This window comes from Miniopterus natalensis, chromosome 2 (assembly GCF_054644295.1).
Source record: "Miniopterus natalensis isolate mMinNat1 chromosome 2, mMinNat1.hap1, whole genome shotgun sequence".
In the NCBI taxonomy this organism is placed as follows: Eukaryota; Metazoa; Chordata; class Mammalia; order Chiroptera; family Miniopteridae; genus Miniopterus; species Miniopterus natalensis.
This window is the reverse complement of record NC_142082.1, coordinates 155,134,451-155,158,677: the sequence shown is the minus strand read 5'-3', so window position 1 is coordinate 155,158,677 and position 24,227 is coordinate 155,134,451. Positions and strand designations below refer to the sequence as shown.

The 24,227-nt window shown below is 37.7% G+C and overlaps 1 protein-coding gene across 1 annotated transcript in view; it reads right to left on the bottom strand.

Moving 5' to 3' along the window:
• ITPR2 (inositol 1,4,5-trisphosphate receptor type 2) overlaps positions 1-24,227 on the bottom strand; it is a 404,038-nt gene that overhangs the window by 265,650 nt on the left and 114,161 nt on the right. Inside the window, exons 11-20 of the mRNA XM_087814750.1 lie at positions 21,925-22,076; positions 17,985-18,084; positions 17,302-17,462; positions 10,911-11,052; positions 8,525-8,686; positions 4,188-4,360; positions 3,117-3,236; positions 2,816-3,001; positions 1,445-1,696; positions 855-999 (exon numbers count right to left, since the gene is read on the bottom strand). Of these exons, the coding sequence (XP_087670876.1) occupies positions 855-999; positions 1,445-1,696; positions 2,816-3,001; positions 3,117-3,236; positions 4,188-4,360; positions 8,525-8,686; positions 10,911-11,052; positions 17,302-17,462; positions 17,985-18,084; positions 21,925-22,076 (1,593 nt within the window). The remainder of the gene's footprint in view (positions 1-854; positions 1,000-1,444; positions 1,697-2,815; positions 3,002-3,116; positions 3,237-4,187; positions 4,361-8,524; positions 8,687-10,910; positions 11,053-17,301; positions 17,463-17,984; positions 18,085-21,924; positions 22,077-24,227) is intronic.

Sequence of the window (24,227 nt, the reverse complement as noted above, 5' to 3'; positions counted from 1 at the left end):
AGTGACAAACAAAACACAACAAAAGTGACGGCATGCTACTTCCAAGACTGGGTCATAGAAGATTGCAACTTCCATGTTGGGCTTTCTCTCTCTCTTTCCCAGGGGAAGCCAGGTAGCATGCCATAAGGACACAAGCACCATGTGGAAAGGCTACCTTTCCACACATCCAACAAGAGAGTCTGGCACCAACAATCGTGTGAGTGAGCTTAGATGCAGATCATCTAGCCCCAGGTGGCTGCCACCCCATTCAACTGCTTGATTACAACCTCACAAGAGACCCTGAGCCAGAAGCCCATACCTAAACCCTCCCTGATTACTGACCCATAGAAACTCTGAAGTACTAAATGTATGTTGCTTTGGGCTGCTAAGATTGGGGGTGATTTGTAACCCACCCGTAGGTAGCAAATACACCAGGTAACAAGTAACAGATTCTTCACTATAGTTTTGTCACCATATCTCCAAAATGATATTATAAGTAAAGGTATTTCAATTCAGTTTAATGAGGCTAAAACATCACCTCCATGGATATGAAAAAATGTATCCACACATATTATAAATATGCAAAACTGTCTTTGTTCATGAAATGCAACGAAGCTTACACAAATGGAATGAAACAAAAAATCAAGGAAAACAGTAGCTAATTATAAATAAAATATTTTGTATTGGACATCGGGTATAATTAAAGCATCAAATCTATTTTATAATCAATGGCAGAGAGAATCATACCTTCATGAAATAAACTACCCAATTACCAAAGCATCCTAAATATTATAGGGGGAGAATCTTTATGCTCCATGTATCTGATTTTTGACAGGAAAACGTTGAATAACTTCATGAATGATTTTTCAAAATACCTCAAATGTCAGCTTGTTTTTTTCTTTATCTCCAAAAGGAAAGGGCTGATTTACAACTTCTTTCAAGTATTCCTCAACAAATTCCATTGTCAGTGCAAATTTCCTCTTCATATCATTTCTGGAACAGTCCGTTATGGAATCATATCTGTAAAGATAGAATATAAAGCAAGTTAAATTGATTGCAATCATTTGAAAATAGGAAGATATACATATTTTAACTTCCTGGCTTCTAAAGCTTGGGTAAAATAATTAACCTTTCTAGATGTGTCCTCATCTATACAATGGAGCTATTGTGAAATGAGGTAACACATGAAAGCACTTAACTCAGAGTAAACGATAACAGTGAGCACTTAACAAATTGTTAGGCCTATACGCAGTATGATATCTGTTTATTGGTTTCCAGAACAATGTTTCTATTAGCAAGGGTTGTCATTTTACTCTCCAAAAAGAGTATCATATTTTCATTTGGGACATAACCTGAGTTTGAACAAAGAAGTGCCTTTCTATATATTTTATTTCAAAATTGATGTCATTTGATTTTTATTTCATCTACTAAATGTAAAGTCTTCGAGAAATTTTTCCAGACATACTCGTGAATTGAGATCTTTGTGGGGATCTCCGTCCAGAGCCGGGCATAGCGCACAGGTACCACGGACTCCTGCGGGTCCCGGTCGACATGCATGTGGAGCATGAGGCGACAGAAGGATGCCCGCAGGTCGAAAGGCAGGCTCTCATCCGACACACAGCGCAGGATCAAGTCAACAGAGAGCTGTGTCGAAATCTGGTTTATGGCCAGATACTGGCGATCCAGGCACATCCTTGCAAAGAGGTTTAGCTGGTACCTTAAAAATTATAAACATATTATATTACTTGTTTTATCTTGATAAAGTTCTTGAACATCGTAGTATCAGTCAGTATCTACTTTTATGATGCCAATATTTCCAAGAGTATGTGATACTGGAGTCAAACTCTGTGGGTAGTAAGATAAATAATCAAATAACAACATATATATGAAACTTGTTCCAGCATGCCCGTTCAGTTGCAATTTTCTTTACTTGTTCCAGCAACATGTGTCTGGTGGAGAGTCATTAGTCTTCGTTCTAAGTTTCCTAGGATCACATACACAAACCCTGACGACCGTAAGCTCAAATGAAACCATCTCCTGTCGCACTCAGCTCTGGGCTCTAGTAGCTACACTCTAAGTTAAGATCCACTCAGTTCCCAAATCAAATGTGATCAACCCAAATGGCATCAGTACACTTGGATCCATCAGCCTCTGAGATCAAGGATTAGACTTTTGTTTGTTGCTGCAGCTGTAGAAACCCAGGGAACAAGAGGCATTCTCTGCCTTTGTCAGATTCCTGTCATTTGGGCCCAACTTGGCCCAAAGGCTTCTGCCTTGCTTTTCATCCCATAAATTCAAAGACACCAGCTAGGTTCTTGCTCACAATATACTGACCACCAGAAGCTACCACCAGAACTTCGGCAGTCATGCGCCACCACTGAACTTTCATAACGATAGACACCAGTGTCTCTTAAGCCTAGGTCTCTACATATTTATAAGCACTATATACTATAAACTTCTGGCTAACTTTCTCTGAGGCTACATCTGCATCTGAATCAACCTCCCTGGACCAAGTTCCAGCCCTCTCTCAACCCCTTTACTTAGGGCCACATATATCTCTCATCTGTACCCACTCCAATCAGTAATAGAAAAAAACCCTTTGCTGCACAGCAATCCCAACAATTCCAAATTAGTAGAAAACCAGACAATTGCAAGAGGTATATGTGGAAAACACAAATGTTAACTTTTACTTTTAATATTTTAATACTATATATTTTAGCTCCCCTAGTAATGACAACTCTTTTAATTTCCTCTTCCTAGATATCTTTTAGAAGTCTCAGAGGATCTCTCAATGAATATGTGAGACAGAGAAAGATAATTCTCTACACAACTTTACCGGTAATAGGTAAGAACTTCTAAGTCAGCTTTGGTGCCTTCTTTGGCTTCCTGAGCAAGGTGCCTGATAGCTTTGCCATGAGGTTCCTTGTTGCTGTCAATCCAGTAGAGCCACACTTCTTCATCATCAATGTCTTCTGAAAGGATGGAGCTCTCCAGGGGGTTGTCCATTTGCATTGAGACCAGCCTTGAAATTAATTACACATACAAAATCTATTAAGAAGCTCACTAACAGATATGATAAAGAACTACAATGCTTACAAATAATGAACAGAAAAAGATGCTCCATTTTCTGGGCTTACTTGGTTTGGATGAGAATGTCTGCGTTGCCTGGGCTCAACATAAATTTACAGATGAGTTCTTGAGTTACAGGTATAGCGGTGGTATTGGACACACACAGATCTGATAAGTAATCTAAGAATCTGGCAAAAATAAATAAATTAAACATTAATAAACTACATTTGATGAGATCATAATAAAAATAAATTTTGGGACATAACAAACATTAAAGATATATTTTTAATATTACCTCCATGCAACATTTTTCAAATGTGTTGCTTATTTACGGCATTAAAAACAAATTAAACATCAAATTATTTGTATTTAACACAAATATTTCTAAAAAGGATATAAGTTCACTTCTATTTATTTGCGATATTCATCCCACAGCACATTGACTTATGGTGTTTAGAAAATCATTTATCTGCCCTAAAGTGAGACGACCCCAAAACTGAGTATCGAAACAAAAACAGATCAAAGCTAATGCTGTACTGAGAAAAACAGGAATACAGTTCACACTTAATCAGAGGCCCACTTCTACTTTCTAACATTTATTTGCTGTGTTAATTAGTTAAAACTTTATCACTCTGCTTGGCTTTTCTGCATTCGTTTCTCCCAGGTAAGGCAGCATGGTGCAATGGGAAGAAACTTGATGCGGAACCAGAAACCCTTGATTTACCACCTTTTCTATTCCTTATTATTGGGATAGTCTTAGGCAAACTGTTCTCTAGTTTTCTTTTTCTTCATCTCTAAAATGTGGATAATAATATACAACCAGTGTACTTCATGACAACATGCAAGGGTTTAAATGAGACGATGTCTGTGAATATATTTTGAAAAATTATAAACTCCTATAAAAAATATAAGTTATCAGAGTGATAATCAATTACATTTAAATATGTCTAGAAACAGTTTTGGTCTCTTATAAGGTAATAACAACTCTTTATCATACATAATTATTATAGCAATAAGCCTCACCTAGTTTTGTCCATGAAAGGAGTATAAAAGATTTTTAACTTTAAGAAGTTGTAAGAATACTTCAGAAAGCCACCCCCCCCCACCCAGAAAAGAATGTTGCATGAACCACTTCAAACCTTGGCTCACGATTTCTCCTGAGTAAACTGACAAATGTTTCTATTTCTTTTGCTGTAATATGTTTCTCTAGTAGTTTTCTGTTGTTGTGCAACAAAGCTGTGATGGTATCTTCTGCCAAAATATCATAACCAATCTGGGACTGCATGACACAGAAATTCTTAGCAATATATTCCTGCAAAAAAGAAAGGCCGTCAGAATGCACTGCCAAACAGCTTAGAAATGACAAGTGCCGTTTTGGTCAGCAACACCGATTCAATGATTCATAGCAGAGCACTCTCTAAAACTTACGCTCCAAAGAAGAGCAAGTAAATCATTCTTCAATAAGTAGGACTTTTTGAGGAAGGAAACAAAAATGTTAGCATATACTTAATTTAGATTTTAACAAAAAATTACAAACGTAGAGATATTTTTTACTATGAGTGATTATACTCTTGAAGTGTAAGTAGGAAAAACAAAAACAAACCTAGTTAAAGTAACAATTTTTATGACATGGTAAGTAAGGATTTCACCATCCTAACAGACGCCCGTCTTCTAACTCTCATTAAAAGTCATAACCGATGATTTTAACATAATTATGGAAAGAAAATAACTCTGTGATCTATACTGTCACATGAAAATCCCAGATAGACTTAGGTGATTTCTTTATTTGGTACAATATACCACAATGATCTATTAAATCTTCTCTTTAAAATAATGGTAAAATTTCATACCACTTTTTATCTTTAAAAAGCTATCTAACAAGATAATATGATTAATCACTTCATTGATCAGATCCATTCATCCAATAATATTTCTCAAAAGCCCACTTCATGCCAGGCACTAGGCATATGGCAGCAAACAAGAGAGAGAAGCTTTCGCAGAACTCACATCTAGTGAGAAAAAAGGCGGGCAAATGAGCTCATAATAAGATCAACCTACATGTTGATAAGCGAAATGAAACAAACAAAGGGATGGAGAAAGGCGGCAACTTTAGATGGAGTAGATGCTAAGGAAGTGACATTTGAGCTAGGATGGAAATGATGAAAATACTGAAATGATGAAATGACAAAAAGGAGGCAACCTGGGAAGAGAAGCCACCCAGGCAGCGGGCAGCGGGTGCAAAGGCTGTGTGATGGCCAAACCAAGCTTTCTGTGATCTGCAAACAAAGGGCGGCCGCTGCAGGGAGAGTGCAGTAAGTGAGGAGGCGGCAAGAGCTGAGGCTGGAGAGGCCGATCCTTACAAGCCATCGTAAAGGGCGCAGATGTCAGGCTGGGGACAAGAGAAAGCCATCGGGGAGTGTCAATCATGAATTATCTAATGTGCTCTTTATTTTTCATACGAACTCTCCTATATTCCAAGCCACTGTTGCTCATTTCCCACAGTCTGTGCACAGGCAAGACACCTCATGCAACCATAGCACCGGGAAGCCTGCCCCTTCCACAACCCAAACATTATCACTTCAGTTCCTTGGGTGTTTTCCTCGGGAATGTACCTCTGTATCTATGTTGGGAGAATTTATTCATTAGAAAGTGGTTTTGCTTTTTTTTTTTTTTAGTAGAATCTATCTATTACTTGAAAATGATATTGGTTGCACAAATCTAATTATATTCTAGGCAGCAATTTTGTGGCCTTTCAAAATAATGGCTTATGTTGGATAGCCAATTAAATAAAGGAACTGTCTTCTGTTAGTGCATCATTTTAAAGACACATATTGATTTACACACTTTTATGACTATTGTAATTATACTGTGGTATAAGGCAAACCTCTAAGATGTTTGATAAATAGGTCAAGACGTTGACAAATAATCAAAAGAAATTAGAGATGTTGCCAAATTCTATAAATAATAATAAACAGAGACTCAATATGAAAGACTTGGGCTAGCGCTAAATCACAAAAGAACTCCCTCCAAGGACTCTGTAAAACATAGATGTAGGTAAAGGAAAACAAGGTAATTATGCAAAAAGTAGAAAGTAAGTCTGCTTACATTTTAAAATCATGTTCTAAAAATATCAGAAGGCTGCTCTATGCTTAATACATAGCATTCTTAATTCAACACAAATGAAAAAAGTATTCTTCAACTACCACTGAGACGGATCTGGAGCATGCATGAGAACGTGAGGGAAAATAAAGTCTAACCCTCAGGGAATGTGGGGAACTTTTTCTTTGGTCAGGTCAATGACCGACATCTACCTCTTGAGAGACATCCCAAAAGAGAAAAAGGGTGGCCCACCCACAGTCACATACTATAAAGAAACCAGAAAGCAGGTCCCCTAAATGAATAAACATTTATCTGGAGAAATGATATGCCTAGGTAGGATGAACTAAGTATAAAGGAGAGGGGAAATTATGAGTGTAACGTCCATGGGTGGGTGTGTGGGTGTGTGTGTAATTTAATGTTCTGGAATTTAATTTTTTCCAATAAAATAAAAGCAACTCTTTCTTTCCCTGGCCAAGTAGCTCAGTTGGTTGGGTGTCATCCACACACCAAAAGGCTGCCTGTTTGATTCCGGTCATGGCACATGCCTGGGTTGCGGCTCAATACCTGGTAGGGGGCATGCAGAAGGCGGACGTTCAGTGTTTCTCTCTCTCTCTCTCTCCCCCTTCCTCTCTCTCTAAAAATCCATTAAAAATCTTTTTTAAAAACCCCACCATACTCTTTATCTTATCATGTTAAAGGAATATAGCGAAACTGGGAAAAATAATTCCAAGGACAGCATTTTCTCTTGGGATGAAGGATATTTATAACTAGGATTATATTAAAAAGTACTTAAGGATTTGTTTATATAGTCGCCTTCCTCTGTCTTGCTCCTTGCCATATTATTTATCTTCTGACTAATTTGTTTTACATATTCTGTGTAGACCATTTTTTAATCTTTAAACAGAATTTCAAAGCCAATGTATTTTAACACATTTTTCTTAAAGCAATTTTTTTTCTTGCCAAAAAACTTTCAAACTACTAAGAGGAAATAGTGTGATGATTAAGAGCCTGAGTTTGAATACTGTCTCCAGTCTTTTTTCTATATCATCTCTGGCAAGTTATTTAAACTCTTTGTGCCTCAGTTCTTCATCTTAACTCAGTATTAACTGAGTTAAGTTGTGAAAAGAGCTTAGAGTTGAGCCTGGTACAAAGTAAGCACTCAATAATACTACTAACTATTCCCGAATAACCTCTGACTTCTAGGCCTGAAATCCTAGGCCTAGAAGTCGTGGCTTAGCCCACCCAACCTGCCGTACCAGCCCTCTCTCACACCATCCTTCCTCATGGCTCACCAGCAAAATTTCCTAATTATGCACTCATCTCTCAAACCGGCTAAGAGGAAAATGGGACTAGTTTATCTAACAATAATTTTAATTATTATATTAAACAAACATGTATATTATTGAACACAGTGCAAAATATTATGTAATTTTTTTAAATGTATCTTTATTGGTGCAAGTATTACAGATGTCCCCTTTTTTCCCCATTGTCCCCTCCACCTCGCTCCCCTCAGGCCTTCACTGAACTATTGTCTGTGTCCCTGGATTATACAAATATGCATATAAATTACCTGGTTAATCCCTCCCCACCCCTCCCCTCCCTGCCTGCCATCTGAGATTCCTCAGTCTGTTCCAAGCTTCTATATATTACATAATGAGACAAAAGAAATTTCACTTGCAGTTGAGAACTTTTAACTCTGCCCCTAGATACACCTGGCTTCCCTGTCCTCTGCAGTTAGGAATATCTTGGGAGAAAAGTGCCCTTTCTAGCTTCCATAGTTCTCTTTTCATAGATTCGTCTTTGCTGAAGTGCCAGTTCCCTCACATCTTATGAAAATGACTCTCATCCTACTCAAATGCTTCCTCCTCTAAGCAACCTTCCTGGGTTCCCTCAGCCGCAACTGAGCTCCTCCTCTTACGAATTCCTAGGGTGCTGCCTTTTATCTCTCACGCCCCGCCCCCTCTCCCCCCCCCTTATATTTCAGATGTACAGGTCATATCTTTCCCACAAGACAATGAACTCTTTGGCCTTTACATGATGATGTGATCCTCACATGTTCCTAGAAATGCCAAGAAATGTCTCGGTCCTCTTTACGCAATACATCCTGCTGCCTCCTGGCCAGCAGGAGGCGACACCATGCACACAGAAGGGCTCACACAGCCTCTCGTTAAAATGATTCTAATTTTACATGGAAGAACAAATGCATATGTCAGCTCAAAAATACTTACAAGTCATTTGTGTGTATTGCCAATATAAAACATTTCATTGCAAAGTGCAATTTTCCATTCCTATTTTATATCATCTACAACTGTAGCCAAAGAGCATTGCCCATGCTTTAAATGTTAAACAGAGGTCACAAGCAGGGCCGCGCTCTCACCTGGTTTTTCCGGTAGTCCTGCTGAGAATGCCTCAGCACGCGGTAGCAGAGCCTCAGCATGTACTTGTAGGGAGCATATCTTTGGTCCCCCAGATCTTCGAGTCTCAGCATTGGGCCTTCTCCTGCTTTCTCCTTAAAAGGTGCTTTAAGAATCCCAAATACCTATCAGGAGAAAGAAGAAAAAAACAAACACCTATTCTGATGAATGGAGGCACATGTTTCACCATCTGTTTTCTTTTTTTAAAAATGCACACTGATTCAAAAACACTTTTGAAATATTAATATAAAGGAGAAAAACGGATTTAGGATACAGGATCAACATATTAAGAAACAGAAAAATACTGATAAAAGAATTCTCAAAATTGAAGGACAAAAAAATTATTTAAATAAAACACTTAATTTTGATTAGATATTGTATTTTATTAAAATAAGGAATGTAAAGATATTGGGTTGTACCAAGTTACAGCAACATATTCAGATGAACTATAATATAGTTTGATTTCTATAGGCTTTACAATTACATCTATTTTATAACTTTCTAAAATCAATATAATACAAAAGCCATTTATTTTCATCTGAAGTTGACATCAGAAAATTGCCTACAAATATTGCTTCTAAACCTCTTTATAAAACAGTTAATTTATTGTTCTTGGTACATAAAGATGTGGCCAAAACAATTAATATATTGGGATTCAATGCAATAAATAAGGACCCACATGGGCAGCTGGTGGTATCCAGTGACCCAGCTTCTTCTTCTAAGTTACTGGCTGGGAAGTATTTAAAAAGCATTGAGGAATATAACTCTTCTAGGCAGCAAGACAGCAGGTAGGATCACCTGGAGAAGAGCTTGTAGGATAAGAAAACTGTTTATCGTACAGCAACTAGGGCCCTGGCCCATGTGGCTCTGTGGGTGGGAGCATCATCCCGTACATTACAACAGAGGGTGGCGGGTTCAATTCCCAGTCAGGGCACAAACCCAGGTTGTGGGTTCAATCCCCAGTTGGGGCACGTACGGAAAGCAACTGATCAATGTTTCTCTCTCACATCAGTATTTCTCTCTTTCTCCCCCTAAATATCAATAAAATATGTTTTTAAAAAGCACCTATGCAAGGGCATGAACATTACTAACACAAGAAAGCAAAATGGAAATAAATTATCCTGTAGTTCATAAAATATAATATGAATTAAAGTTTCTTCAATATTTTTATATTCACTAAGCCTTGAATTTTATATTCATAATGCTGAAATAAAGTTTTGACATGTTGGTTAAAATAATATTAATAAATTTTTCAAGGTCCTAAAAGTCCTTGAAATAAAATGCTTTATACAAAAAAAAAAAAAATTTTTTAAATGCTAGTGTCAGAAAAGACTTTGTCTCATTAGATTTGCAACCTTTATTTTCTTTGAGAAAAATGTTGATTTTATATTTTCAGACAATACGCTATAGAGTATTAATTGACAATATGTCTGTTTTCCTTTCCCAACTTCACAAATAGTACATGTATATTAACATGATTTTCATTTAAGTATCTTCCTTTATATAGCAATTAACAGAACAAAAAGAATGCATACAAGCAGGCATGTTCATATGTGCATATTATTAGGAAGTGAATTAATTTACCGGCGTGTTCTAAACAATTTCATAAAGACATAATATAGGTGCAGCTATAGACCTCCAGGGTAAAAACGAGAATATTACGTAGAGCACTTGTGAGCTGATGAACAGACTACCCTACTTTCCTATAGGAGAGAGAGAAAGAAGTAGGAAGCAGATAAAGACGGCAGTTTCCAAGTTTTCCTGGAAATTCTACCAAGCAAATTATCCCAGGACATTTTCTGGAGATAGTCTGACCATGTAAGGCTCTTTAGAAATCTGTAGTAGGCTGCCTCTAAGACAGTCCCCAATGATTCCTGACTTCTGGAATTCATACTCTTATGTAATTCTGTCTCCTTGACTAGGGGCTGGAACTAATGGGATGTTACTTCTAGGATTAGGTTATAAAAAGACTGCGGCTTCTGTCTGGGTGCCATCTCTTGCTCTCTCTTGGACCACTCAGTTCTAAGGAAGGCAAGCTCTTGAGGCAGCCCTGTGGAGAGGCCCATGTAAGTGAGCTGGGAAGTGACTCCTCTCCCATTCAAGCCTTGGGATGACTGCAACCTCAGCCAATACCTTGACTGCAGCCTGGGAAAAAAGATCCTGAGCAAGAACTTGCCACCTAAGTCACTCTTAGATTCCTAATCCACAGAAACTATAAGTATCTGTTGTTTTCAGCCACAAAGATTTGGGGTAACTTGTTATATAGCAGTAAGTAACTAATATAAGAACTTTCCTGATAGTATAATTCAAAAAATAGAATATGCATATTTAGTACATGAAAATATTCACCTGTGCCAATATGTTTTGTTCCCTCATTAATTTTTGACGTTCTCGGTTTGGCTTAGTGATAACCACATCCAGAACTTCTTGTCCATTGTTAAGTACATCAGCAACAAAGAAGATGAGGTCTTCCAATAATTTGGTTACAAACCTATTGTAAAATTTTTTAAAAATTTTACTCTATGGTGTTAATTTTGGGGAAAAACATTAATAAACACTAACAACTGAAAACAGCAAAACAAAGTATTTTATAATAAAAATTACTTAATCAACAAAATATTTAATGCAGTTAATGTTACCTAAATCTTTAAAAGAACATCCCTTCTCCAGTTCCTCCAGTCCCCATTCCCACATCCAGAGCCAATCAAGTATTTGTAATGACTATTATGAAATAAGGCCATGTGCCTGGCTGGCATGACTCAGCAATTGAGCATCAACCTGTGATCCAGGAGATCAAGGTTCAATTCTAGGTCAGGGCACATGCCTGGGTTGCGGGCTCGATCCCCGGTAGGGGGAGTGCAGGAGGCAGCCGATCAATGACTCATCATTGATGTTTCTCTCTCTCTCCCCCCCTCCCTTCCTCTCTCTGAAATCAATAAAGACATATTTTTAAAAATAAAATAAATAAGGCCACATGAGCCCCAACAACAATCAGTCAATAGGAGAATACCATTGGATGCTTTTCCACGAGTGATCAGCAACAAAGAATAGTTCTGCTTAAGAGAGAATAGCTATACTTCTAAATTCCTAAATTCAAATCACTTTTTTTACTATTGACTCAAACTACATCTCGTAATCCTCACCACATTTCAATTTCTCAAATACATAGAACAGGAAAAAGTAAAATGGTCTGCAAATAGAGACGACTAAGCAATCATACTAAAAAATCAGAAGGCCAATTCATCACCAACAAAAAGCAAGTAACAGAACAATTTTAAAATAACTTTTAAAAAAGTGTGTTTTCAATCCTCAAAGAGATAAAGAAAGCAATTATATGCAAAAATGACAACATATATAATAAAGTGCAGAAATGAATAAAGAACGGGCAAATGTGCAAAATAACCTCTAGCACTAAAATTATAATCATTTAAATAAAATCTAACCCATGAAGGTAAAACTGTTCTATACACATAGCAAGAAAAATTAATGATTTATAAGACAGTATCAAAAAATAATCCAGAAAGCAGCACTGAAAGCTTCTAAAAGGCAAATTATAAAAAGAAAGATAAGAGACAGGTGGAGGAATTAAGAGGCTCCAACATGCATCTAACAGGAGTTACAAAGATAGACAAGAGGAAAAGAGAAAGAAGCAATATTTGAAGGAAAATGGCTGAAAACTTTCCAGAACTGATGAAAGACATAATATTCAGGTTAAAAGTATTCCCTAAGTGTCAAATGGGACAAACAAAAATAGAACTTTTACAACAGAGAAAAAAACTAGTTTCCAGAAAGTAAAGGGAAAAAATGCCAATAAAAAAATAACAATTCCATTGACAGCAGATTTCTTAATGGCAACCAAAGATAAAAGAAAATAATTAAACTATAGCTTTAAAATACTAAAGAAAAATAATTGTCAATCTAACATTCCACACATAAAGTATCACTTAAAAGTAGAGGTAAAATAAAGACATTTTCATACAGGTAAAAACTAATGAGATTTATTACCTTACTGAATAAAGCATGAATTTCAGCAAGAAGAAAAGTAAACCAGAGAGAAGTGAGGTGCGAGAAACAAAAGCAAGCAGAGGGAGAGGTCAAACATGTCACTAAATACAATTAATAACTGAAAGACAATTTTAGAAGCTAAACTTTTCAGTAAAACAAAGGTGATACAACATAATTTATATGACGCTTATTCCTTTGTATTTATCAAATACAATAAAATAAAAATTTTAAATGAAAAGAATAAAAACAGAACAATGATTCTAGACAACTATTCCAAGAAAGCTGGGAGGCAGAATAGCAGTGTGAGGTAAAGCGCTCTGAGGCACCTTTCTCCCATGAAAGGAAGGAAGAAATACCTAATACAGGGTGGGGCAAACGCAGGTTTACAGTTGTTCATATGGGAAATAATACAATAATTAATAGTAATACAAGAATAAACTCTGTGTTTTGTGTACTCACAACTGTAAACCTACGTTTGCCCCCATCCTGCATCTTAAAGTTTTGTAAGAAAGAATAGCTAAGGCCCTGGCTGGTGTGGCTCAGCTGGTTGAGCATGATCCATGCACCAAAAGGTCGCCAGTTCCATCCTGATCTGATTCCGTCCAATTCCCGACAGGAGCACATACCCAGGTTGTGGGTTTGATCACAGGTCAGGGTGTGTGCAGGAGGCAACCGATTGATATTTCTCTCTCACATCAATGTTTCTCCGTCCCTCCCTACTTCTGTCTCCTTTCCTCTCTCTCTAAAATCAATTTTAAGAAGTGAATATATAGTTAAAATGGATGCATCTATAGTTAAAATGTTATGTTCTATGAACATACAGCAATCTCTAAAGAATAAAAATATGAGCTATGGCTTCTAAACAGTAGAGAAAAAGAAAAAATGGAGAGAAAAATATAAACATCTAACAGGAAACAAAGAAATGTAGGTAAAAGAAAAAGCTACACTAAACAAAGAAGAAACAAAGTAAGATATCATTAGATATCAAAATAATTCCAACACATTATTTATCAAATGTTAGGAATCAAACCTTAGTAAATTAAGACTATCAGATTCGATTTTAAAAAGCCATCTCTCTTCAGCTCAAAGAGACAAAATGACCAGGAAATCTGAAATAAATGGATACTGAAAAACAAGCATCTAGTCAAATATTAAACAAAAGATAACTCGTGCAGAGATGATAATATCAGGCAAATAAAATTTAAGGGGACATGCGTGATGCTGCTATAGGAAGACATGAACTCTGAATCGAGACTGCTGGCCTGGGGATCACATACTGTGCTAGATCCCAAGCTTCTACCACCAGGACCAGTCCATAAGCCCTGAAACTGCCTGAGGACACGGCCACGGCTTATGCTGTTCAGCACCGCATTGCCACCGCCGGATACATGCTCCATGGCCCAGTGGCCGGCATAACCGACAGTTCAGTAAGACGGGAAATAAATGCATACTGAACTATAAATGCTGCAGAGGAACCCCATATTTTTTCTGCACCCTCAGAGGTGAAAACATGGTACAGAAATTCTGGTTTATGACTGCATCTGTCACTTTTTCCAGCCATAAATATCATTAACCCCCTCCATTTTCCCTCTTGGTGCAGCTGTGCAAATTCCACTGAAAAATATCCGAGGTTGAGGATCATGGAGCATAACACAGGAGCTGTGCCTCCAGAGTCCATCCCTGGGGTGAGGAGAGGGGGAGCGAGGAGAGAGGGTTCCAAGGACACAGGCATTTGAGACAGATTTGCAGTATTCTGACACCTGCCGCTTGGCCTTGTATCATTCTTCCTCCAGTGAAAGAATGTCTAATAATAACTTCGTTCTGGGGGGGAGTCAGAGTGTGAGGTACTTTCAGAAAGAATTTTATATTGAATTCTAAACCCGAGAAAATCATATAAATGGATTCAACTACGCCATAAGCTCTACTGTACTGACAGGCAGCTTTGAGGGGATTTTGATGGAAGGTGGCTTTTTCTGAAATGACTAAATTAAGATCAATAATTGCAACTTCGTATTTCTCAGGCAAGACCCTCTTTTTGCTGTGATGTTTTTCACTCTAAAACAGGGGGGAAGGAAACAGGGGAAATAAAAATGCCTAATCTCTGGCCCAGCCTCGTTCACTGCCTTCCACCTTCCGTGGGATTACCTCGGGAGGTTAGGACTCTGCCCAGCGGGAACTGAAGAGGAGCACCTCGCCCAGGGCTACGGCCAGCCACGGCGGGGGGCTCGTAATCCCACTCTTTATCTGGTTTTCTCTTCCAGAACCACTGTAATGCTTAGCAAGGGGGACTGTGTAAGTGAGGCCGAGTAAAATCCTGTGCACATGTGAGAGTGACAGTGACCAAGAAATGGATCCATCAAAAGGAAGCATTAATAGATAAGCAAATAAAAAGTGCGATCTGCACATCGGAATCCCATTACTGGACACAATTTAGCTCTGGTATTTCATTATCTGTGGAAGAGTGGAGCAGTTGCTTCAGCTTCTGGCCTTCATCCACTGCCCCCAACAGGAATGGAGGTATGATTAAGTAGGCAATTAGTTGTTTTCAAATGCGGGTTTGTTAGGGGAAAACAGGTAAGAACAGAGGAAGCTGAGAAAAAACGATTCCACTTGCTTGCATACTTATGATGTATTTCCATTATAGGGGTGGGAGAAATCAAAGTGGACTTTTTTGCCCTTTGCATTGTAAGATATATTTCTAAAAGTTGATAAGACATACATGGTTATTTATGGAATACTTACAATGCGAACCCCAAAAAGCCACCGGCTAGAACAGGAAATGGAGCATTGCCAGAGCCCTCGCTATGGTGAATACCATCCTGACTTGTGTGACAATTATTTCCTTGCGTTTCCTTATAGCTCTGCCAATTCCTAAGCACCCCAAATAAGAGTTTAGTTTTGCTTGTTTTTGAACTTTACAAATAATATTACAGTGAATGCATCTGTGTCTAGTTCTCACTGATTCCGAAGTTTATGAGGTTTATCCCTGTTGTCAGACATAGACGCAGCTCATTTATTTTCATTGCTACACTGTGTTCCATTGTATGGATTTACCCAAATGGGCCTCACTTACTCAACCGGTGATGGACAACTGGATGGTTTTCAGTTTGCGGTTATTTAGAATAAGGCTGAACATTGTTAAACGTGTCTTGGCACACATGAGTAGGAGCATCTTCTGGACAGATGTTGAAAAACGTTCAGCCTAGGAATGGAACTGGTGAGTCATGGAGTGTCTGCTACTTTTTTTGTGCGTATGTGTGAGGTAATGAGACAATACATTTTTAAGTATGCAATACAGTATTGTTAACTAGAGCCACGATGCTGCACAGCCAATCTCTAGAACTTATTCATCTCGTGTAAATGAAACTTTATACCAGTTAAATAGAAACTCCTCATTTCTCCCTCCCTGCCCCCAACCCCTGACAACCACCATTCTACTCTGTTTCTATGAGTCGGACTATTTTGCAGCATTATTTACAATAGCCCACATATGGAAACAATCTAAATGTTTGTGGATGGAGGAATGGATAAAGAAAATGCCATATATACATACAATAGAATATTATTCAACTTTAAAAATAAGGAAATCATGTCACAACGTGGGTGAACCTGAAGGACATTATAAGAGAAATGAGCCAGTCACAGGACAAATACTACATGATTCCACTGATAAGAGGAGTGTTGCTTAACTTTGCTAGTCACTATCAAAACTATTTTCCAAAGCGCATATACCAATTATCGTCTCACCAGCTGTGTATGAGAGTCCCAATGTGTGAATGCCAGGGAAATTAATCTTTTTTTCTTGTTCAAATGTAAAGGTAGGTAACAGCATCGTGGAGAGAACACAGAGAATGCTCGTGCTCTGGTGTACGAGAGACACATGTACTTTAAAATCACAGCTGACTGAGTCCCCGCTAAGTGTGAGCTTACCCAGTTTACTTAGGCTTTCAGTTTTCCTTCGTACAAAGTGGTAACGATGCCCATCTCAGGGCTGTTGGAAGGATTAGATAAAATACATGCAATGCACAGTGCCTAACAGAGTGCCAACCCAAAGCAGGGACGAAATCATTGACAGCTATCAATATCATACTTTCTCACTTATTTCCAAAACCAGAACTAAAGGATCAAGGATTCTGTTTCTCTGAGGAGTTAGAAGGGCAGAGAGCTACTCTATGCAGGTTGCTTTCTGGTAGTACATACAGAGTGCCCCCAAAAATGTATACACACTTTAACAGCTGATAACTCCATTTTGAAAATGAAATGTATTTTAATAAACACTGCCTTTATAATTATTCAAAGTGTGTGTATATATTGTTGGGACACCCTATACTTGTTTCTTTTGTGGTACCCGAGCAGAGAAATGGATCTTGAATAAGTAAGAACAACAACAACAAAAAATACAACTTCTTTTGGGGCCTTTAGAAATCTAAAATATCAAATCAAGTACAGCAAAAGGTACTGTGAAAATCTCTTACAAAATATTTAAAAGGAAAGATCAGAGAGTAACTAAAAACAACTGTTTTCAGGCCAAACTAAAATGGAAAAAGTAAATATTCCACCAGATTTGAATATCCCCATTTTCAACCACTCCCCAAGACCTGCTTATTTGCAAGCAGGGATGCTGCTGTGGAGAACACTCTAAATATTCCTTCTGAGCTCTTCATTCACCTGAGGTTTACCGCAGGAGTGGACCATTGAGTCCTGATGATTTAAGAGTCACGTTTAAGTTACTAACCTCCTTTCATTCTGAGTTATTGTGCCGTTTTCCAGCTTTTTCACCGTCATCGCCAGCACTTTATTTGCATCGTTGGCAAAATCTAAGTCTCGCACCTCAGACAGCGGGACGGACACAATGGCAAATGCTTCTTTATCTTCTTTCGTTTGGCAAGTTCCAATCTGCAATGTTGTGTTTTTTTCCGTTCAGATGAGTTGTTTCTTTTTAAATAACCATGCAATATTCTTCAAATACCAATACATCTTAGTACAGTTTAAGAAATACAAAACAGGAGGAGATAATCCAAGCATGTAATTCCCACCCACATCACCCTCTACGAAAGGCGGCAGGCGGCAGGAACACAGGTTGTCCGTGGCCACGTCCTGCCTCGTCCCCAAACGTATCCCTTATCACACTTGCCTTTGCCTCCTGAAAATGCAAGTCCTGGAATTTTCTCCCCTTTCTACACGCTGCTCCCACCCCTTTGGTATCCGTGCAGCATCCTCCTCAATCTCACAGCCCTGCTAAGGCCAAGCCACTTAGTTCAGCTGCCTAAGCAGCTGGCAGGCACGCGTGCCTGATGAAAAGAACTGCAATCACCTCTACTACCGGTGAAGACGGGTTGAAAGGAACATGTCAGTCACCCCCCAACCCTATTCACACAACGTCTGGCTGAAAATTAAACCACTTTTGGGAACATTTACCTTCAACATAACAGGCCTCTCTTCATCTGTGTCTATAGGGATACTAGTACTGGTTACCCAGGTGTTGGTACATAAATGTCTTAACCGAACATAGGAGTTCCTAAAAGCAAAATAATATAAAACAGATTGTAAAAGAGTAGCCCACTTACATATTAACATATTTAACAATTTCATACATAATATGAAGACTAGCAATATTTTAGACTAGCAATTGACTCAAATATTGATCAGTCTGATTGAAGGAAAATTTCTGAACTAATAGACTCTTTCAAAGAATGCAGTATTTTCACCTGGACCAGTGGTTCTCAAAGTGTGGTCCCTGGAGCAGCAGTACCAGCATCACCTGACAACTTGTTAGAAATGCAAATTCTGAGGCCTCATCCCAGTCCCCGGATTCGGAAATGTGGAGGGTGAAGCCCAGCAACGAGTATTTTAACAGTCTCTCCGTGCAATTCTGATAGGTGTTAACATGAGAAGCACTGATCAAGTAACCAACTCAGTTAAAGCCTCTGTCTGGTAGCAGTCCTTTCTGTAGTTTAATCATCGGCATGCAAAAGAAGACCCAGTTGATCTCTTTATTCATGGATTCCGCACTTGTGACTCTACCTACTCACTAACATTTGGAACTCCCAAGTCAATACTCAGGGCACTTTCGTGGCAATCCTCAGACACATGCAGTGACAAAAAATCTGAGTCCCCCCCGCCACGCACATGCCCAGTGACACTGAGCAAGGCGATGCTCTGCATTCTTGTTTCTGCTCTCATATTGTAAACAAGGATCCATTCCGTGGTCTATTTAGTGCCATGTTTTTCACATGTATGTTCTCTCTATTGGTGAATTCACTGTTTAAAACAGTCCCCAAGCATTGTGCTGAAGTGCTGTCTTCCACTCCTTAGAGCAAGGCTGTGCTATGTCTTAAGGAGAAAATACTCATGTTAGATAAGCTTCATTCAAACATGAGTTACAGTGCTGATGGCTGTGAGTTCAGTGTTAATGAATCAACAATATAGATTAAATGAAGTGTCTTTAAACAGAAATACACACAAAGCAAGTTTATGTATTCGCCGATTGCCAAAACTGTGACCAGAGGCCCCCAGGAACCTAATTTGTTTTTCTCCTAGGAGCAAGGGCTCAGTGGCTGCTAAGTCGGGGTACTGGGATATTAAGAATCAACTGCACATGAATTGTGAGAGTGCCTGAGAAAAGACAGCCAGAATTTCGTCCATCTCAAATATCATTTCTAGTGAGTCTTTTATTATCATTTCTTTAACAAATATGAGTTAAGTGTCTATTAAAAGAATACCATTGTGGTAAGTTCTCTGCCTTCAAGTTCCTGAGAATTTAGTAGGAAAGATAAGACATAAATAAGTCATACAACACGAGGCAGAAAGCATCAAGGCCAATAAAAGAAAATCAAATTAAATGCCAACGGCCTCAGAGAAAGAGGTTCATTCAACATCATGGTTCTGCTCATTCATAAAAGCAGATAAAATAAAGACTGATTTTCAAAAATCTAAACTAGCACAGATCCAACCCTTGTCCAAATAATCTGAAATTTTTAAATAACTGTTTTACCATTTATCATCTTCTGCATTGAATTACACAGGAAATGTTATCTGGATTCACTTGTCCTCCCAATTGTATTTTAAACATCTGGAAAGTGGGGCCACATCTTATTAAGCCCTGTGGCTGTTTCCCCTACTCTGACTCCTATATTTGTTCAATATTTGCTTATTGAGTCAACCTAGATTGCTGGGTTCCAAACTAAAGATATTACACTTGAGTATAATTTTATTATTTGCAAGAATTTTGGAAATGAATAACTCTTTAGGACCTATGCCACATAACTATATGGCTATTAAGATCTCTATATAATCTAAATGTCTAAAATATGAAGGCACTGTAGCACAGCTAGGCAACAATTTTAAAGAGTAAAGCCTGCATTCCCCACCCAAAACTGATTTCATTGGTCTTGGTGTAAGCAAAGCACAAAGAACTCCCAGTGCTACCCAGGTGATTACAATTTAGAGTCAACTTGAAAAGCACTGCTGTAAGTAAGTCTCTAGTTCCTTATTTGTAAAAGTTGCTGCCAGGATTAAATGAGAACTTGACACAGAGCTTAGCACTTAGAAAGCGCTCAAGAGTTTTATCATAAGTGTAGTTATTATTAAATGTTCATTAGCTTTAGTACAATTAATGACAAATGAATCTGTTAATACAAAATTCTGTTCTATACTGAAAAGGCTTCAAAAGTCTGAGTAGTGATAGATTAACACTCTCATATAAAGCAAGTCTCAGGGATTTGTCATGGGTCTATGCACTTTATAGTGGGATCCTTTAATCACTTCCTTAAGCAAACATTCTTGGGTAGAGCTCAAGGAGGACTCCATTTTCTGAGTTTCAATATAAAATGATGAAAGTCATAGTAAGGATTGATTAAGATCCCAATACTCAGAAGAGAAGGCCGGAGACTGGGATCAGGTAAAACCTTCAGAGGGGCTCTCTTTACAGGCTGGTAGAACAGGGAAGTGAGGCATAGCTCACATGAAGCCAAGATTGGGCAACATTTCTCAGGAATGAAAATAACCGTGAAACACCCCAGGAAGCTCAAGGAGGAGGGTTTCTCAGCAACTTTCTACCCTCCCTGAAAGTAACCTACACAACAATGTCCATATTTTGTGTAAGTACCTTAAGCCTCACCACTGTCATTTGACCAAGGCCAAGTACAATAATGCTCTATCAAGGACAATTTAGAGCCATCCACTAGACCTAATAATATGGACAAGACTCATCTATGCATTTAAAGCAGCAATTTTCAACTGGTGTGCCCCAAGAATTTTTAAAATATGAAATACCTGACCTCTTTTTCCTTAGACTGTCAAATAGAAAAATGACCACAGCCAACACAACAATAGCCATCCAGTGTGAATGAGTCAAAATTATACCTATTTTCTATCAGATCAGCAAAAAGTATATTTTTTGGTGTGCCACAGAATTTAAGTAATTCGTTTATGTGTGCCATTAGATGAAAAAGGTTGAAAATCACTGATCTAGAGAGTGCATCATAGTATTTTTGTTGGAAGACAGACAGTTGTAGGCAAAGGAGCTTAATTAAAGTAATCAAATACAAGCAAAACAATGTAAAATATTTTCTTACAGCAAGTTCTGGTTACCACATTACCAATCCCCCTCCTCCTACCCCTCCCTCTTGCTCACTTAAGTCCAACTGGTGTCCAAGCTGGTCCTTCAGCACACCTGGTAAATTTCAAGATTTTTCCATTTCATGTTCCTGCTGCTTGAAACACTCCTTTTAGAGAGAACTAATTCCTGAATTCATTCAGATAGTTTCTCAAATGTCCTACATCAGAGGCCATTTCTGAACACTCATACCTAAAAGAACTCTCTCCAAACTCTGCAATTTTTCTTCAAAGCATTTTCATTAAGTGACTTTATGCTTTACAGTTTTCTACTGCCTCTCTCCCCGACTTAAATAAGTAAATAACCAGTTTGTTCATTGTTGTCTTTCCAATGCCAAGGGCAATGCCTAGAATTTAATCAATATTCAATAAAGATTTGTTGAATGAATGAATGAATGGATGAAATCTGTAATTCAACATACTAAAAGTAAATTATATAAATATTAATAGAAAACATCTAGATTATTTTTCATTTTAGTAACCAAAGTCCATACAAGTAACAAAAAATGATCCTTATGAATTTTTCAGAATCTTTGGTCTTGCACATTTTAATTATTTATGAAAATAAAGCAAACTATGTTAACCTATTCACAAAAGAGGCATGATTTTTTTATACACTTGTTCTTCACTTATGTGCTCTCCATTTACATCACAAAAATTTTAAAACATTCTGATTTTAATTTCTTACCTAGTAAAATTATTCAAAGAAACATTGTCATTTAACCATAATTTATTTTCTTACCTTGGAACCAGGCAGTCAGCTCTCTGAAGAGTTGTGGCATCCAGTTCAAAAAGGGATGCAATGTCATTTCCATGTGGGACTGAGACCAAGGTGTACATGATCTTCTCCCCTGCCTGGCGTTTCTTCTTTGAAGTTGGAAGATCTCCATCTCTCTGTTGAGGAGATATAAGGTTATTTACTTTTACTTTTTTGTGATGTACTAAACTCTCCAATTAATTGGGAGATATGGTTTAAATTTGCATGTTATTTCTTCCTCGGATTATAGTTATATGTATTTCCATTCAACCAAAAATAGCAGGTCAGACATGACAAACTTTGAGGTAATTATTATCAACAGTGATAAGACACACACTCCTGGAGGGGTGGCTGATCAGGGCAAATTATCAAGGCACTAGAAGTCACAATAGTTATGTTCCCTTCCCTTAGTAAACCTATTTACACAGTAGTAATTGTGACCATTCCACATTTAAAACACAGAGAAGAAATAGTGTGTTGAATCATCTCGATTTCATAAATCGAAGAGTAAACATAGCAGTGTTTCAGAGCTTCTGCCTGAATCCAAAAACGTAATTGGGACATTAACCTGGAGAGAAGAGGAATCGCCTGCAACATTCCCATCCAATTCATTGGCCTGCTCCATTAGAATCAGGAGCATACTATAATGGCATATAAAGCGAAGTAAAGTGAGATCTTCACAAATAAAAGCCTTCATGATGATGTGAAACTCCTTCAATATTTCTCATACACCCTTATCATTCTAAGTAGGCAACCACAGAAGACTGATGATTAAGTATTTTTATTTGAACTTTTCCAAGTCCCAATCCTCCATGGAAGAATTTGATGCACAAGAAACCGAAATGTAATATAAGCTTGATAATTAAGTACATAAACATATTATTTGTACATATTTATTGAAACAAATGAAATTTTAAAATGAGAGAGAGAGAGAGAGAGAGAATCATTATACCATCACAGGAAGCTGAATGAAAGTGGGAGAGGAAAGAAATGCTCAAAAGGTAAGTGAATGCAGTCTGACCACAAGCATTTATTTAATGGCTGCTGTGACAATGAAACATTACACTTGATCATTCCAAAACATTCACTTGCATTTCCATCCCAAGATTGTGAACATCATGTTCCTTGCATCAGAAAACCCTTGCAGTTTCATTCTGGTGTCCTCTGCAAATGGCACACAAACTGGTAGCGCCTCTGAACTGTGAACAGGCAGAGAAACTGCCAGGGTTTTGCTATGAACCTAAAACTACTCTAAAAAAAAATAGTAGCTATTTAAAAAATCCAGAGGATGAAAGAAAATATTTGTAAATCATATATCTGATGAGAGAATTGTAGCCAGAACATATAAAGAACACTTACAACTCAATAATAAAAGAGAACCCAATTAAAAATTGAGCAAAGGATTTAAATACACATTTCTCCATGGAAGACATAAAAATGGCCAATAAGCACAAGCAAAGACGCTCAGTATCATTACTAATTAGTTAAGTACATTAGGATGGCTATAATCAAAGAGAAAGACAGTAACAACTGTCAGTGAGGATGTGAAGAAATCGTAACACTCATGTACCACACAAAAACTTGCACATGAATGTTCATAGCAGCATTATTTATAATAGCCAAAAAGTGGAAAAGCCCAAATGTCCATCAAGTGATAAATGGATAGACAAAATGTGATATATGCACAATGGAATATTATTTCTCCATAAAAAAGGAATGTAGTATAAATACATTGTACATACAACACATGAACCTTGAAAACATTATACTAAGTGAAAGAAGCCAAACCCAAAAAGCCACATATTGCACGAGTCCATATATGAACTGTCCAGAATAGGCAAGTCCATAGCGACAGTAGATTCGTGATTGCCAGGGACTTGGGGAAAGAGGAAATGTAACAGATATAGCTCTTTTAGGGACATGATAAAATGTTCTCTCACCATTGCCTAGTATAGATGAAACAAATTAGTATTCCAATCTTCTTAAAGGTATCCATATCCCTAAAAGGAATATGTGTCATCTAATTTCCTGAACCCCTGCACACCAATCTTCTAAATATAAATTAGCTTTTGATATAGATTTTCCTTCAAAGAAAATGCACTAACTGACCCAATGATTTAGATATATTTAGCAATTAAAAGTTGGCATTATGGTTCATACATCAGTCATTTATGAGTTCATTTAGCAGGAGTCGATCCACCTGTATGCACTCCCCTTTTGAAATGCTAATAAAATGAATTACTTATAAAAAGAAAGCAGATCCAGGTTCCTAGAGATTGCCGTCCCAC